Source organism: Cryptomeria japonica, chromosome 9 (assembly GCF_030272615.1).
Source record: "Cryptomeria japonica chromosome 9, Sugi_1.0, whole genome shotgun sequence".
Lineage (NCBI taxonomy): Eukaryota > Viridiplantae > Streptophyta > Pinopsida > Cupressales > Cupressaceae > Cryptomeria > Cryptomeria japonica.
The window spans coordinates 473480770-473497436 of NC_081413.1; the positions used below are offsets into that span (position 1 = coordinate 473480770).

At 36.6% G+C, this 16667-nt stretch overlaps 1 protein-coding gene across 4 annotated transcripts in view; it reads right to left on the minus strand.

Moving 5' to 3' along the window:
* LOC131075955 (long chain base biosynthesis protein 1b) overlaps nucleotides 1-16667 on the minus strand; it is a 108448-nt gene that overhangs the window by 68524 nt on the left and 23257 nt on the right. For 2 of the 4 annotated variants that reach the window (XM_058012946.2, XM_058012947.2), the window contains 2 exons: nucleotides 14168-14294; nucleotides 13967-14061 (listed from right to left, as the gene is read on the minus strand). In XM_058012946.2, coding sequence (XP_057868929.1) covers nucleotides 13967-14061; nucleotides 14168-14273 — 201 coding nt within the window. In that variant the 5' untranslated portion in view covers nucleotides 14274-14294. Of the gene's footprint in view, nucleotides 1-13966; nucleotides 14062-14167; nucleotides 14348-16667 lie in introns of all 4 variants that reach the window. The other 2 variants (XM_058012945.2, XM_058012948.2) reach the window with 2 other exon arrangements.

Genomic DNA, 16667 nt, shown 5'->3' on the forward strand with positions numbered 1-16667 from the left:
ACAACAATTTATGCTTTAATAGATATATTTATATATTCACTTATATTTATTTCTATTTATATATATATATATATGCATATTTTTCGTATATTTATTCTCTCAATCATAGTTATACACATTCTTTTTTTCATTTTTGTTACTTCTGATTTTATTTTGTATTTTCACATATATATATTTATATACATATATATAAATATATATGTATATAAATATATTTATATATATATATATATTTGGTGTTTCGTCTATATTACTATCTGCTTATATTAACTTATTTATTTGCATAGATTCACACATATAGATATTCTTATATTTCTTTTGTATGTCTTTTGTTATACTTGTAAGATATATATACATACATACATACATACATACATACATATATATATATATATATATTTGGTGTTTCGTCTATATCATTATTTGCTTATATTAACTTATTTATTTGCATAGATTCACATATATAGATATTCTTATATTTCTTTTGTATGTCTTCTGTTATACTTGTAAGATATATACACACGTATATATATATATATATATATATATATATATATTCTACTCGCTTATATTTTCTTTGCTGAGTATTCATATTTTCCAGGCCGTGGAAATATAATTAGATACTTTTTTGTGATCTATTTATTATCTTATAGTAAAAATATTTCTAGATCTATATATTTCTAGAGTTTATGTACTATATATACATATAGATATATTCATATCTATACTTGCATATATATTTCTCCTGTTTTATTTTCATTTATTTTTCCTCCATCGTTCGTATTTATATTTTCTCACAAATATTTATAAATAGATTTTTATAAATTTTATATATCTATATTAATTATGTTTATATTATCGTATAAATATGCATCGTATATACATATGAGTTTAATGAGTTTTTCTATTTTCAGATATATATATATATATATATATATATATAGATATAAATATTCATAGGCTATTATAAATTGCATTTCTTGCCTTACCTCATTATTAATTATGCTCTCTGACTTCCTTAATTCGGCATTCCTTCAATAATTCGGCTTATCTAGGAATGATTTCGAGAAAAGGAAATATTAATCCCATCCTTAGTAAATCTGTATAGCACATCATTCTACTGTCACTTCGGTAAATCATATGGGGAAGGACGCATATTCCGCAGGCTTTATTGTGGTGTTAGGCATTCTTGATAGTGTAATTAATTCGCACATGTAGAGGTGGCAATCTTTTCTCAAATTGTTTATAAAGGAGCAAGAGTCATCAATTTTAAAGTTGGCAGTGTAATTTTAGGGTTTGTCTTGAGTTTAGGTCAGAAGTCTGCCATAGTGGGATTACAGTATGGACACACCGCTAAGTCTGAAAGGCTTGAAAAGACAAATGGCATTCTTTGGGGAAATTAAGAATGAAAGGCTGAAAGCCATTATTGTCTTTCCTCGTGTCCTGGTTATTAGGGCATTCAGGACGATTCTGGGGGAAGATTTTATCAGTAATGAAGACAGGACAAGGGTAAACTCTGATATAGCTGCCATGTTTCTAGCGGTAGCTATGCATTACAAGATTGACAAGGAGCTGGTGAAGATATGTCGTAGTGTGTTTAAGAAAGACTTCTTGAGAGACTTGGATAGGGCGGTTATTAACGTGGCAGAGGAACTTACTGTGCCAAAGCCAAGGCACTATGATAGATTTATGTGGAAGAACAGACCTCTGCCGAGGTTCCCCATCTTAGAGATTGAAGATGAGAGTGAATTCGTAGCAAGAGGGCCGGTCATACAACGTAGTCTCAATTTCCTGATCTGGCTTCTGCATATCAAGTGGCTGAGATGCAAGAACCGGTTTCCCATTTACCTGAAGGAAGAGGGTATTGAAGTTGAGCCAGGGGAGGAGGAGATTCCTAATGCATCTATGCAGAGCCAAGCAGAACCCTCTGATAAGGCAGCGACAAAGGAGGAATGGCTTCGGAAGAAAGGGAAGCCCTCTTCTTCTGGTTTCTAGGGAAAGTTTGTGGCCCCTGTGGGTTCCCTTTTGTTTAGAGACAAGTTGTGTAGGGCATGCTGTTATTAGAATACTATATGAACAGTCAGACTGGATTCTCTCCGTTTTTTGGAACTTTTAAATGTTGTTAATCCAAAAGTACAGACTCTCTTTAATGAGCCTGAGGAATTTGCTTCCCTAAGGCATATACCTATAGTGTATTAAGTTATACGATTAGGCCTGAATGCTTCTTTTAAAGACTCAATGGATAGCATAGCTACTTTCAGGAGTTGGTCACTTGCAGTAAGATGGATTTTGATGCAGGTAAGTGAAATATTAAAACAATGTTTTGACAGATTGGTGGCTTAGCTATTCACTATGTTTTGTTTGCTTTGTTTATTATCTAGCCTTTGTTTATCGTATATTCACTATATATATACACATTTATATTGGTATAAATACTTTATATATGTATATATACTCTTATATAAATATACATATATATACATATACATATATATATATATATATATTTATAGATATATATATATATATATATATTCATATCTATTTATATTTGTATTGGTGGATAAATTATGTTATATATATATTTTGGTAGACACACACACACAGAGATAAATTATGTTATATATATATTTTGGTAGACACACACACACACACACACACACACACACACACATCTATATATATATATATATATATATATATATATATATATTTTGTATTTCTGTTTTTCCCCAATTCTTTCCAATGCTGGGATCATATATATACATACCTTTATGTATATATATATAGACAAGCATGTTTTATTTTAATTTCTCAAATAAATAGATATGCACTCCTTCAGTTGTTCTTTATGGCTGTTTGTTCCAGGTAGTTATTTGGTTTTGGCTTTTATTTAAAGTAGTGTATCATGTTCTAAGACTTATGATAGCATAGATCTTCGTGTGGCCTTACTTAATTCTCTGGCCCCTAAGAGTATAGTTTTTGCCTTAGTAGACCTCTGGAGTGGCAATGCTGGAATAAGATGTAATCTGTGCTTATCTTTATTTTCCCCCTAGTAGAATTATTAAATGATATCCAGGATCTCACACGGCTTGTCATCCTTGCTAAGTTAGAGAAGGATCATTAAGATTTTTGGTATGGCTTGGTTAATCTTTGATAGGCATCTACTTACTAGTAGGAGGATAGTTTTGTCTGATTATCCTAAGTCACCGTATTCGGCGAATTTTTGCCTTCAAGTTCGAAATTCACTGAACTTCAAAAAATCGCATAAATTCAGATGAAATTCGTACGGAGGGAAACCGGTGACGTGTTTTCTGAAATTATTTTTTTCATGCTGCGCTTTTTAGGGTTTCATCTATTTTTTAAATAAATATGGCCTGAAACTTCATGCAACCCACATCTCAATCGCTCGATCTGATTTTTCAGCGAATCACTACCTCTGCCAATCCGTCGAAGCCGCAAGGTTCACACAGTCAGCCCGTTTAAGCCGCAGAGTTCACGCACGTCGTGTTGGTGTCTGTTTTATCATCTACCAAACATTAGAATAGGATACCTGAAGGTATTCTATTCTCTCCTGAAAAATCACTACTGATTCCAAGGTCTATATATGCGAACAAGCGACTTTAGTGAAATAGCTTCTTGGGTAGTGTATGCTGAAAATCTCAAGGGGGACTTACGTTAACAAATGTCTTGAACTGTTGGACTTAGATGGATTTAGGAATTTTAGGCTCTCTTCTTTTTTTATTTTTCCAGGATTTAGACTTTCAAAAAAAGTGATAGGGTTTGAGAAAGCTAATCTAATCCTATGAATTCTGGAGACGATATCAACTGGGTGCTCTCGGGAACCCAAACTTTGCTTCGCCACACTAGGGACAACTACACAAAGCCAGTGCAATCTTCAATGGATTGTGCTTATGATTAAGATGTTGGGATGCACAGAGAATGGGCTTAGAATAACTTTGCACGGTGAAATGGAAATCATCCATTCACCAAAAGTATGAGCAGAGATACACCATCAATTGACACTTATCAAATCCTTCATTCAAATTAACAACAATGAAAGCAAATCTAAATTAACCTTAACTAAGTGTTGAGGAAATTGAAACCATGCAAATCATTCAAACAATAGGGATTACAAAGCCTTAAGAGAAAGCGCACATGCAATATATTATCTGGAAATGACCTTACGCAACAATACATCAAAAACCTCACTCTCTCCAAATGAGAGGAGGTAGCCTTATATAGTTTTTCAAAAATAAATGAACGGCCGAGATCAAACAGTGATCAAGGGCCCAAATTGAAAGCTACAAACCCTAATTAGGGTTTCCCAAAACACTATCAGCTTAAATGAATAAGAAAGTGACATGTGGCACAGCTGCTAATTTCACTGAGGTGAGCGTCCACTTTCCTCTTTCGCAAATTCGATGTACCTGGACACAATAAGCCTGACCTCCATAGTGACACTTGGCAAGCTGCTAATTTGGAAGTTGATGATGTCCATATCATCGGTACATGTGGCAAGGATGCTTTCCCACTCAACCGCTTCGGCAAGAAAGTTTTCATTGATAAAGAGAAAGTTTGCAATCTTCGAAAGATCGCCCTTGTCAATCATCCCTGAGTCCTTGAAGAAGCTTGACTGAATCCTGGCTCTCAGGTTCTCTGCCTGCAAATGCTTCTCCCTTATACTCTCTTTCTTCCAGATCTCAGACACTACATGAAACACCTTGCTCAAGAACTCCCTAACACTCTCCTCTGCCTCAAAGCACTTAGTCTCGGATTTCTTCCAAACTTCAATCCAGGTGACCAAGGCATAATACCAGGTATTGAAGACATACCTATCCCTAGCCTGTATGACACCTGCATCCACCAAACTTCTCTTCGACAAGCCTCGGATAACCTTCAGATGCGGAAGTATTTCGTCTTGAATTTCCTCCAAGTCCTACCAATTGGTAGCTAGGTCTTGGATACGGCTGACCAGCGAAGAGGCCGACTCGTGCTGACACTAAATTTTCTACCACTATATCAGCACGTGCTGAAGAATTTGAAATCCACTCCTTGGCCTGTGTGAACGTGCCCTTCATATAATCCTTCATCGACTCCTGCTGAAGAGGTTCTAGAGGGGTAACCGGGATCTCATGGTTAAGTGGCCTAGTAAGATGGAGGACATACTTTCTCCATTGCTGGTTTTCTTCTTCAACCTTCTTTCTCTTCTCTCTCTCCTAAGCTAAACTTGCCTTCAGGGCGTTACAAGAGTCATCAAAGTATTGGACCTCTCGGTCTTGGGTGGGCTTACCCAGCTCTATAGTGGCGATCTTGTAGTCCTCTACAACAACACTGTCCCGAGTTTTCCCTTCCTTCGGCACAGCTATTTGAACTGTCCTGAATCCCTCACTATCTCTTTGAATCAACGAGAACTTTCTGGTTGGCCTGGGCAGTTTGGCTATGACTGTCTCATTCACGTTCTCCAGAAATGTTGTTGTGATCTCTTCAAAACAGGCTTCCTTGGGGACCTTAGCCTTTATCCTCTCCCTTAGCCAATCAGGGATAGTTGATTGCTCTGCGGTATTCTGATCAAACCCATCATATGTCCCTCCTGGGTTCGTAGCTATACCATCCAAGAAGATTACTAGGGATGAAGGCGTTTCAATTTGCTCTCTGTCCGGACTTTGGACGACTACTTTCATTATATCCTCGATCAAAGGAGAAGGCACTCTTACTTCGTTATTAATCATACACATGTCCATCACCTGCTCCTCATCGGCATTCTGATCAGGTACGACAAATGCAGCACTCAAGATGGAATGACCTTCGCTGGACACCCGTCTTTCCCCTACAATCTTCTTTCTTGTGACCTTTCTGGAGCTTCCACCTAACTCCTTCCTCAACCGAGATCCAACACTCTCTGGATTCCGAGCATTACCTGCAGAGATACAAGGGTTGGAGGACAAAGAGTCATCTACTCCCATCAATTCATAGGTCAAGGCCACACCTTTAGACTTTAATTGCTTTGTCCTTTTAGATTGTCCACCGCCTAGAATACTCAACCACCGACCTCATGAGGTCTGCTAGATCTGATTTCTCTCCCTCTGCCCAATTTATCAAGGCTAGTGGTTCATTCTTCATCTTTTCGAAGCCCCGCTGCTGAAGCTCAAGGTTGTCTTCTACATGGTCAGCAACTCTAAACACCTCTGTCGCTCTTACCATGCTCAAAGGGATCCTCGACCAAAATCTCTTCCTGATCTCGAAACTATCGACTGCGTTAGCCCAATAATCTTCTAGATCAGCTCTATGCTCAAATGTCATCCCTTCGACCCTTTTTATTTTGTGGAACGGATCAAAATTCTTCCTCGCCTTGTACCAATAAAAGAGATACCAAGCCACCTCCTCCTCAGCAGTCGCAGCAGCTTGTGACGATGGGCATGTTTCCAGCCCATTACCAATGGTGAGAGAGGAAGTTCCTGCCTTCTTCTGTTTATCTCTTTGAATCGCCATGTACCCCTTCAGTTGCCTCACAACCTCAAGTAACACAACTCGGTTGGTAGGGTAAGCTGGAAGTTTATAGGGAGACCAAGTAAACCCCTGAATTCTGAAGTAGGTGAACTTCGGGTATTGGATATACCAATATTTAAATCTACTGATGAAGTCCATAGACTCTTGAGAAGGTCTCTGGTGCAGTCCACCTTGCAACGTTCGTGTGATGTACATGAGGAAGATATCATTCACTCTTTTAAAATGGAATTTTTCTTCCATGTGGAGCTGGGGATAACAATCATAGACTGGAAACTGGTTTTCTTTGTTTCCCACTTCCCCTCTGCAAGTGAGATCTCTGTATCTGTAGGTTCTAGCCAAGGAATAAAACAGGTACGAGCTCATGAAGAAGGTCCTATTTGCTTCTAGGTTCCTCAACTGGCTGTCCAAGTTGTCACTTATCATCTGGGCCCAGTCTATCATTTTCACTCCATTCATTATTTCATTAATGAAATAATACATCTAGGGCTCGAATGGAGCACCTTGAGGATTTCCCATTATCCTGTTTAGCAGAATGATCATGTCTCCAATGTCTTCCTTGAAGTATGCTCTCACCAAGCTCTTCCTTTGAAGTTTGGAGGCGCCTTTCCTTGGCTTATCCAGCCAAATACATGTGTCAAAAGAAAAAAGGACTAAGTTTAAATCCTCCAACCTAAAGGATGTCTGTGAGACCAATGTACCACAGGGATGTGTCCCCCCTGTTTACCCTTGTTTCCAGGATGGGACATCCCCAAGACATAAGGACAAGGTGGGGACATCCCCTCGCCAAACCGCCACTGCCGTCGAGAAGTCCCACAGACTCGCAAGAGTCCCCTGGCCATCTCAAGGTTGCCTAGGAGTCTCCCATCCTAAAGCAAAAAATGGTGAAAATTTAGTTAAAATGGCATCCTTGTCTTCAACTCAGTTCCATTCTCTTCATCAAAATATATACACGAAATATAACATTTAAGTATAAATCACAATTCAATATGGGTTTTATGTAACATACTTTAAGTTATATTTCATGTATATATTGGCATGATGTTTGAGAGTGATTTCAAATCTCTAGGAGTTATAATGCAGAATCTAGGTTTTAGAAGATTTATAGATTTTCAGACAGTCAAATTTCAGTAATCAGCAAGCTCCTATCAACTTCTTTCGCTCTCTCTATCTCAATCTGTTTATCTCCCAAGAACGCTAGACCTATCTCTCTCCCTATCACTCTTCCTCTATCCTCTCTATCTCTCCCTATCTCACTCTCTTCTCTCTCCCCCGAGATCTAGACCTATCTCTCTACATCTCTCTCACCCTCAAACTACCGTGAGGGGTGCTACACCCAACCTCACTTTGGTGTTGCCCCCAAACCCCCCATCAAACTATAAGTTTAAGCAAGTAATAAGCCAATGATGAAGCATGATCATAAAAATCTACATTATACATATCCCTTGTTGCAAATCTAAGCATGTTCATGGTCAAAGCCACAATCAAGACCCATACAAGGGGTATTGCCCCTTGACCCGAAACCTCCACCCACCATTCTTATTGTTTATGCAATCATTTCCATGTTTTTTATGTTAATTAGTTTAAAACTTTATACTTCACTTAGTATGCCAAAGATTCATTTGCAATTCTTATACTTATTCTTGGTCTGCACTTTCTCCCAAAGTTCCAAAACTCTGCCCACCATTATTAATGTTCAAATTTCAAATTTTCAATGCAAACTTTTCATGTTTTTATTGTTTATTAGTGTAAACTTTACATAGTGGGGCAAAGTTTCATTTACAGTTCTTACACTTATTCCTTACACCTTTTTATTACTAGTTTTTCATGTCCTATATGTATATCAACACCACAGTCCCCAAACTTAGGCCCTTGGTCCCCTATCCCCGAAACCTGTCCCCACATCCCCTCGTCAAAAAACCCCGTGGAACATTGTTTGAGACATACAATAAGTCTTCCAAGGCTACAAAATCTGTATTTCATCACAAACAAAGATAATAGTGAGCCAAGATCTGAAATTTGATGAGGATGTTGGGTCCTATAAGCCTCACAAGCCTCCCATGAAGATTGAAGTGAACAACTTCTTGTTTCAAGTTTTAATCAGCAAATTACAGCAGTTCTAGAGAAAATTAGCTGAGTGCTAATAAGGATGAAGATACTTTAGCGTCATCTAAAAGAGCGAGGAAGCCTAAATGGCTTAATCGAACTTTGCAAGGGGTATAAGAACAAGTAAGAACACCTAAATTTCTTTCAAAGTGGATCATCCACCTAAAAAGCATCCAAGTTATGTTGCATTAGCATCACCCATCATTGATACTAAACCTTCCAGGTTTGAGGAGGCAAAATCAGAGTAGGTATGGCAAAATCCCATGACAAAAGAATGTAACTTATTGTTCAAAATGATAGTTATAAAATTGTACCTAAACTAGTTAGAAAGATAATAGATCGATTCCTGGCGGTAGTGCAATATTAGATGGGAGCATAAAAAAGGTCAGCGCCAGATTTGTTACATGTGGGTTCTCATAAAAAGAGGGAGTTGACTATGATGAAACTTTTGCTCTAGTCTAAGTTACCAGGTTCTCCCTTGGACCCCCCCTAGTACCGGTCTTGGTTCGAACGGGTTCCTGGTTCAGGTCCGGTTCGAACTGGATTCGACCAGGGTTCGAAGAACCCAGAGGTGGTTCGTCCCTGGTCGAACCCGAGCGGACCCAAGTCAAACTCGAGTGGCTGGACGGCCCAAAACAGCAAAATATATGCAATGTTTAATTTTTTTTTGAATTCCGCCTTCTAAAAAGTGAAACTTATACCCTAAAAGTGACTTCTAAAAAGTGAAACTTATACCCTAAAAGTGACTTCTAAAACATTATATTCACTCATTTCACCTCATTTGTGTTGCAAACAATAGTTTTATGAGAGCAAGTTGAAGAAAGGGTGAACAAAATTTGGCTTCCAAGATCAAAAAGGAGGAGTTGAAGAGTGATTTTTGAAGCTTCAACAAGTGTTGCAGCATAACTTCCATACATTTTCAAGCTTCCATTGGCTGCAAGAGGTAGGTTCTTTAACATTTTTTTCCAACTATTTTTGTTTCACAAATTGTCAAACATGAAACTTGAATTTTTTTTCATTATTTAGTTTTTGTTTTTGAATATGTTTATATTATTTCTTGCCATAGGAACTAGAATGGCATCTACATCTTCCTCCATTGGCAATGAACAAATAATTGCAAAACAAAGAAATGATCCAAATTCTCCTTTATGGAAGTATGTTGACATTATAAAACAGCTTTCAGGAGGTGGGGATTTTGTTGGAGCTGCCAAGGATGTGGTATTGAACGTAATAGTTCATATTATCGGGTGGTAGGCAATTTGTGTGGAATAAAAGGAAGAGGCATCAAAAAATGCCTTGGAAAAGATGATAAACCTATACCAAATGAGACAGTGATGAAATATATTAGGGAGCATGAGGCGGCAAAAGAGAGAGAAGCCCATAGATTGAACCAAACCGCATCAAAGAAAACAAGGGGAATGCAAGCCCCTTCTAATCCCAATATTGTAGTAGAAGACCACCCCTTCTTTGCCACAAATGAACCTCAAAGTGAACCACCCTTGACACGTAAAAGAACAAAGGGGCCTTTAGAAACTGCATTCCAAAATGAGAGTAGAGACAATGTTGACGAAGATATAGTAAGGTGCATTTATGCAAATGGGTTGTCTTTCAATGTTGTTCGCTCCCCGTATTGGAAGCAAATGATAAAAAGTGTTAATGAGGCTCCAAGAGGGTATAAGGGCCCCAATTATGAGAAGGTGAGTGGAACATTATTGGAGAAAGAGGTGAAGAGGGTTGAAGATGCATTGAAACCCATAAGGGATTCATGGGTTGAGACAGGTGTAACAATTGTTTCAGATGGGTGGAAAGATGCTAAAAACCGTCCCTTGATCAATGTCATAGCGGTGTCCCCTATTTGGGCAATGTTTTTGAAAGCTGTGGATTGTGAGGGCCAAATAAAAGATGGCCAATTTATTGCAAAAATATTCATCTCTGCCATTGAGTTAGTGGGACCCTGCAATGTTGTCCAAGTCATAACGGACAATGCAAAAAATTGTAGAGCTGCTGGTTTATTGGTTGAGCAACTATATGATCACATCTTTTGGAGAACTTGTGCGGTACATTCACTCAATCTTATGCTACAAAGGATTGGGCAAAAAATAAAATGGATCAGAGATGTGTATGGAGAGGCTGAGGACATACAGATGTTCATCACAAACCACCACATGTCTCAAGGGATTTTTAAAACCTATTCGAATTTGGAGCTATTGAAGGTAAGTGAAATAGTAATTTAATTTTACATTTTCTGATTTTTTTAATTTTCAATGTTCATAATATCATTGTGTAAGCTATATTGTGTATTCTTCTTTAAAGTTTGGCTTTATTTTTTAATCATTTGGCATTAATTTGTGTTATAGGTTGCTGAGACCTGTTTTGCATCAAACACAATCGTCTTAAGACGACTTGTAAAAGTTAGAGTGGCACAATGCAATATGGTGATCAGCACCAATTGGACTGTATGGAAGCGGAGTAGCACTGAGAGGGCAGAAAAAATTAGGGAGAGAATATTGAATGAGAAATGGTGGGATCTTGTTACATATCTCCTAAGTATCACTGAGCCCATCATGAGCATGATTCGCTATACAGACATGGATAGGCCTTGCATGGGTGAGATTTATGATGGCATTGACTCAATGCTTGAAAAAATAAAGGTCACTATAAATGAAAAAGAGAATGACCCCCAGGAGAAATTCTTCAAAGAACTGGAAGCAATCATTGTAGAAAGGTGGAATAAGATGACCACTCCTTTGCATCTTCTTGCCTATGCCTTGACACCTAAGTACTATAGCAATCAGTTTCTTGATAAACCAGGAAGGATTCCACCATGGAGAGATCTAGAAGTATCTGATGGGTACAAGGCAGCATTTCTTAGACTATATCCTAATGATGATTTCCGAGATGTTGTTACAAATGAGTTCATAGAATTCGCAAATGGGAACGGTCTAAGTGTTGATGCACTTCGTCATAGATCCAAGAAGGATGCTCATAGTTGGTGCTACTTCCATGGCACATGCTTCCAACACCTACAACCCCTCACTATAAAAGTTTTATCACAATTAAGTTTAATTAATTAAATTTAAAATTTACAAGTTTTAGTTTATTTATAGTTTACTTTGTCTTCATAGGTTGCTAGTAATTTTATTTTTATTGATGCATAACTTTAATTGTTTACTTTGTCTTCATAGGTTGCTAGTTCATCTGTTTCCTCTTTCATCCACTCAGTAAAGCGCAATAGGCTGCTATCAAAAAAAGCGGAGAATTTAGTATACGTGCATTCCAACCTACGTCTTCTTTCACACAAACAATGTGACTACACACAAGAGGAAACGAAGATGTGGGAAATAGAGCCAGAGCATACTGATTTGGATGCTCCTGCTTCTCAGCTTCTTGCATTGACACTTGATGACTCGGAAATCGAGCCAACTTATAGTGCAAGTGCAAGTGGCATTGGCTCATCTAATGTCAATGTCAATGAGGAGGATGAATTAGATGATCCATTTGATGATTAAACTTTATATTGTTAAAAGTTGAAACAATGATACTTGTAAATTTTGTCATTTTGATATTAAACTTGATCTATATGATGCTATTATGGTATCATCATGATGCTATAATTACAAGCTTATGTTTGCTTTGTTGTTTATATGATGCTATGTGACATGCAAATTTTAATTCATGCTTATAGGCTTCACAAATATCAAAATATATATATAAATAAATAAATTTACATGTTTTTGTACTAACAAACCCAGCCCCTTTTCAAAATCTTGTCGTACCGGCGTACCGGGTTCTTCGAACCCGAACCGGTAACTAAGGCTCTAGTTGCAAGGTACACATCTGCCAGGGTAATTATGTCTGTTGCATCCAATTTTGGTTGGCCTTTATATCAAATGGATGTAAAACCAACTTTTTTGAATCACAAAATAGTGTCAGTTATATAAATCAGCCTATATCATTGGAAGTGCACAGGCAAGCTGAAAAAGACTGTGTATGGGTTGAAGCTACTCATAGATTGATGACTACTTGTTAAATTTGGGCATCACTATATGTACCACAGATCCTAATCTTTATTATGTATTTAATAAATTTGATCTATTAGTTTTAGTCCTATATGTGCATCACCTGATTCTTATATGTAATGAGAAGCTCATTAAATGGTGCAAGAGGGAGTTAGCATCTGATTTTGATAATAAAGACATCTGTCTGATGCACTATTTTATAGTTTGTGAAGTGTGGCAGGATACACGAAAAGTCTGCATAATTCCAGAAAAATACACAGTAGAGATTCTAACGATATTTTAAATGATGAATTCTAAGCTCCTTGATACTCCAATAGTTCCAGATCTAAAATATGATTATAGATTCAACATTAGATTTGGTTGATCATTTTGTGTAATAGCAATTAGTTATTATTTGCAAGGAACACATTGAATCAGTTTGTGATAGAGACAAGGTAAATTCAACAAATTGTTACAAAACATGTGCTTTGATACTTAAATGGCACAATTCATCATGGATGAGATATGTTCAAGATGGAGAGTTAATGTTGCATGGTCTTGTGGTGTCAAATTGGGCAGATGATGCTACTACTAGGAAGAGCATTTCAAGTTTTTGTTTCCACTTCAAATTAAGTGTGATATCGTAGTTCAACAAGGAGCAGGCAGTAGTAGCATTAAGGTTAGCCATGGAATAGTCAAATGTTATAGCCAACAATAGTGTACGGTGACAATCAAAGTTGCATCAAGCTCTCTGAGAATCAAGTGTTTCATAATCACTCCAAGCATGTAGACATTTGATATCTCTCCCTCAAAGATAGAATTCATAAAGAAGTGGTGGTCCTTATACATACCCTCAGATGGCAAAGTTGTGGACATTTTAACAAAGCCCCAAGCAAAAGAGAAGTTTGAAATATTGAGTGAAGGATTGAGTTTGATGGAGAAAACCTTCCTCACAAAGAGGGAGTGCTGACTTTTTTAATGTGTTGCTTGGTTGGTACTCTCCTACAGATGGGCACTAGAAACAGCTTTTCTTAGCCTATAAAATAGATCTTGGGCACACAACTTAGAAGAAGAAAAATACATAGAATATAAAAAACAGTGTTCGAGTGTAATTCAGTTTAAGTTTAATAAACAACAATTTTTAAAGTGTGTTGTTCTTTTTTTCAGTTGTCGTCATTCTCAGGTCTATTGTTTTAATAGAGATTTTTGTAAGCAGTTAGGATTATTTTTCTTTAGTGCAGAATCTGCTTGCCAGTGTCTGAATTTTAACAATAAATGCCAAAAAAAACATATCAAAAATCTTTCATGCAGATATTAAGAATAGAATTTCAAAAAAAAACAATAATATTGCCAACCCTTTCTGTAAGAGGACGCTTTTCAGGTTGATAACTCTTCTGAAACAGTAAGAAACCAATTACTGCCACAAGTAAAACCTCCACAACTATGTGCCCTACAGCATAACAAAAGATATAGATAGTCACGCCCATATTCAAGTCCAAAGGAAAAAAACAAATGTAAAAGATACCCTTTATATCAAATATTTATTTTGAACTTACAATCAACATGAACTCCAAAAAGTACTGCTCCAGCAAATGGAGTGTCAAGTGACCCAATCAAACGATCCTTCAAATCTGTTATATTGAGCTGGAACCCGCTGCCCATTTTAACACAAAAATCCAAACCCTGCACCAGATCCCAAGCCTTTCACTTATCAACCTGTTATCAATAACGATAACCTGTTGCAAATCAAAGAGTAATGTTTCTTTTTTTATCACTACGCATAGAATAACTGCTTATTTAGATCAAAATAATGTTTATATATTTATTTCAAACAACTAACAAGTTCCTTTCTACATTGAAATGTGTAATGTCCTGTCTCCAAAATAAAAATAAAACTGAACACCCTTCATACATAGCAAAGCAAATTGTAATGTCCCCTTTTGGACATGGGATTTCATGATAAATTAAATATGAAAATTACAACAAAAAAAAAAATGAATGGTCAAAAGGCATGAAATGAAGAGTTGTGACTCGCTTGAGAATAAGATATAAAAGGAAGATCAATTCCTTGGGAGGAGATCATCAAGCAAGGAATAAATAAATCATCAATTGGAAATGAAGGAATCAATTTGGAAATAATTATTATTCTCAAAGGCAGCAATGAAGGGTGGTGACTCAATTCTTGTAAAGGGTGGTGACCCCTTCAAGAAATGGATATAAAGGCCAAATTTCATTGGAAAAATCATGGAATTTATCATCAAATCATAAAGGAAACAAGCATTCAATCAATCGATTGAGAATAGAACATTATGTGACTTTGCAAGTAAATTAAATTATGTTTTCAAGAGTAATGATAGTTTGAGAAAGAGTGTGGCTCTTCCATAAAGAAGATATATATATGGAGATAATCCCAAGTAAACATCAATACATCATCACTCACCAATGCATCAAGGAAAGATTAATGAAGGGAGAAACATAATTCAGAAATTGATCATCAAAAATCAATTCTTTCAGCTATGTACAAAAATCAGAAATCCATTCAAGAATCAGTTTATAAAATCATCAAATCAATCAATCAATCATACAATTGTACAAACCTCAATCATTCAAACATCAAACATTCATGCATCAATTCATTCAAGCGACATTTAAGCATCCACTCATCAATCCCTCAAGAAATGTCAATAAAGAGAGACCAAGCAATCAACAATAATCTAGCAAATACATCAAGATATCAGTTTTGAATTCTAGTTAGTACTTGCAAACCAAACAGGGTCGAGGCCCACGGGGTTGGCTAAGGTTAGAGGGATGGGGTCTTTTCCTAACTTTGACAAACTTTGGGCGCTGCACAATGATCAACTTTGGGCGCTGAACAATGATTTATTGATCCGAGTATTGTTGACCTTTGGCAAGACAGTAGAAGGAGAATTATTGCAGAAAATCAAGATAAGTTCTATTTTCAGAATTACTCATAGAAATATAAAATGAATATCATAATGAAATTTCATCAATTTTGATAAAGTTATATTTACTAATATGATGCAATTCTCATGTTAAGTTGGAATTATTGTTTTAGGGCAAAAATAAGGAATTTTCTTCTGATAGCAATGGACTTTTTGGGGTGGGATTTATTTTTCAAAGAAGCAAGTAATTTTATGAAGCCTAACATGTGGTCTTTAATTCTTCAGAGGCAATTGTTATGTTCTCTAGCTGCTGAAATACAAACAAACTTCCCAAATTAAACTCTAATTACATCAAGAACAGAGAATTGAATACCCAACACAATAATTGATGTTTTTAATAAGAATCTAAGCAAAGAAACCGAGGGTAGAAAGAATCCACACACTACCAAATATATTAGAATTTGCAAATTAGGAGTCACTTATACAAACAAATGAATTTCAATGCCCAAGTAATGAATCACTATAGATCACATCTATGGTTACAAGCCTAAAATCACTTACAAATCTGAATCTTCTCTTGTAATGAGGATACTATTCACCCACTAATGGATCTAGTTCTCAACAGTACTGACCTAGGCTAATTTATGTGTTGAACCCTGGTTTAGTGATTAATGACCTTCGACCTAATTTAGCTACTGATTTATGCACTACCTCTGCTAGCTTTATTGCAGTTAGTAGGGTCTCACTTGTGCTGTGTACCCCTCGGATCTTGGGTGCAATGGATGGATTAGGTGGGTTCTAAGTAACCTGGTGTAACATACAACCCTGAATTTTTTTTGTTTCTTTGTTTTGAGGTTTCTTGAAATCTGATTCAACAACAAACACATGCATACGATTTTTCACTGCTGTCAGGATTTTTTGACAATTCTTTGTTCACATACAGGGCTTCAATTACTATTTTATTGAAGTATTCCACTTGAAATGGTTAAATCATTACATGCCATGGACAAATGCATTAAAAACAACTTAAACACCTCAAAAAAGCTTATGGAACGATAATATTATAAGTCTGAGTTTAATAATGGATGTAGACAGACCTGCAACGAGGCTATTATGGGCTGCTACAGTCATGGAGCAATGAACCCAGACTCCC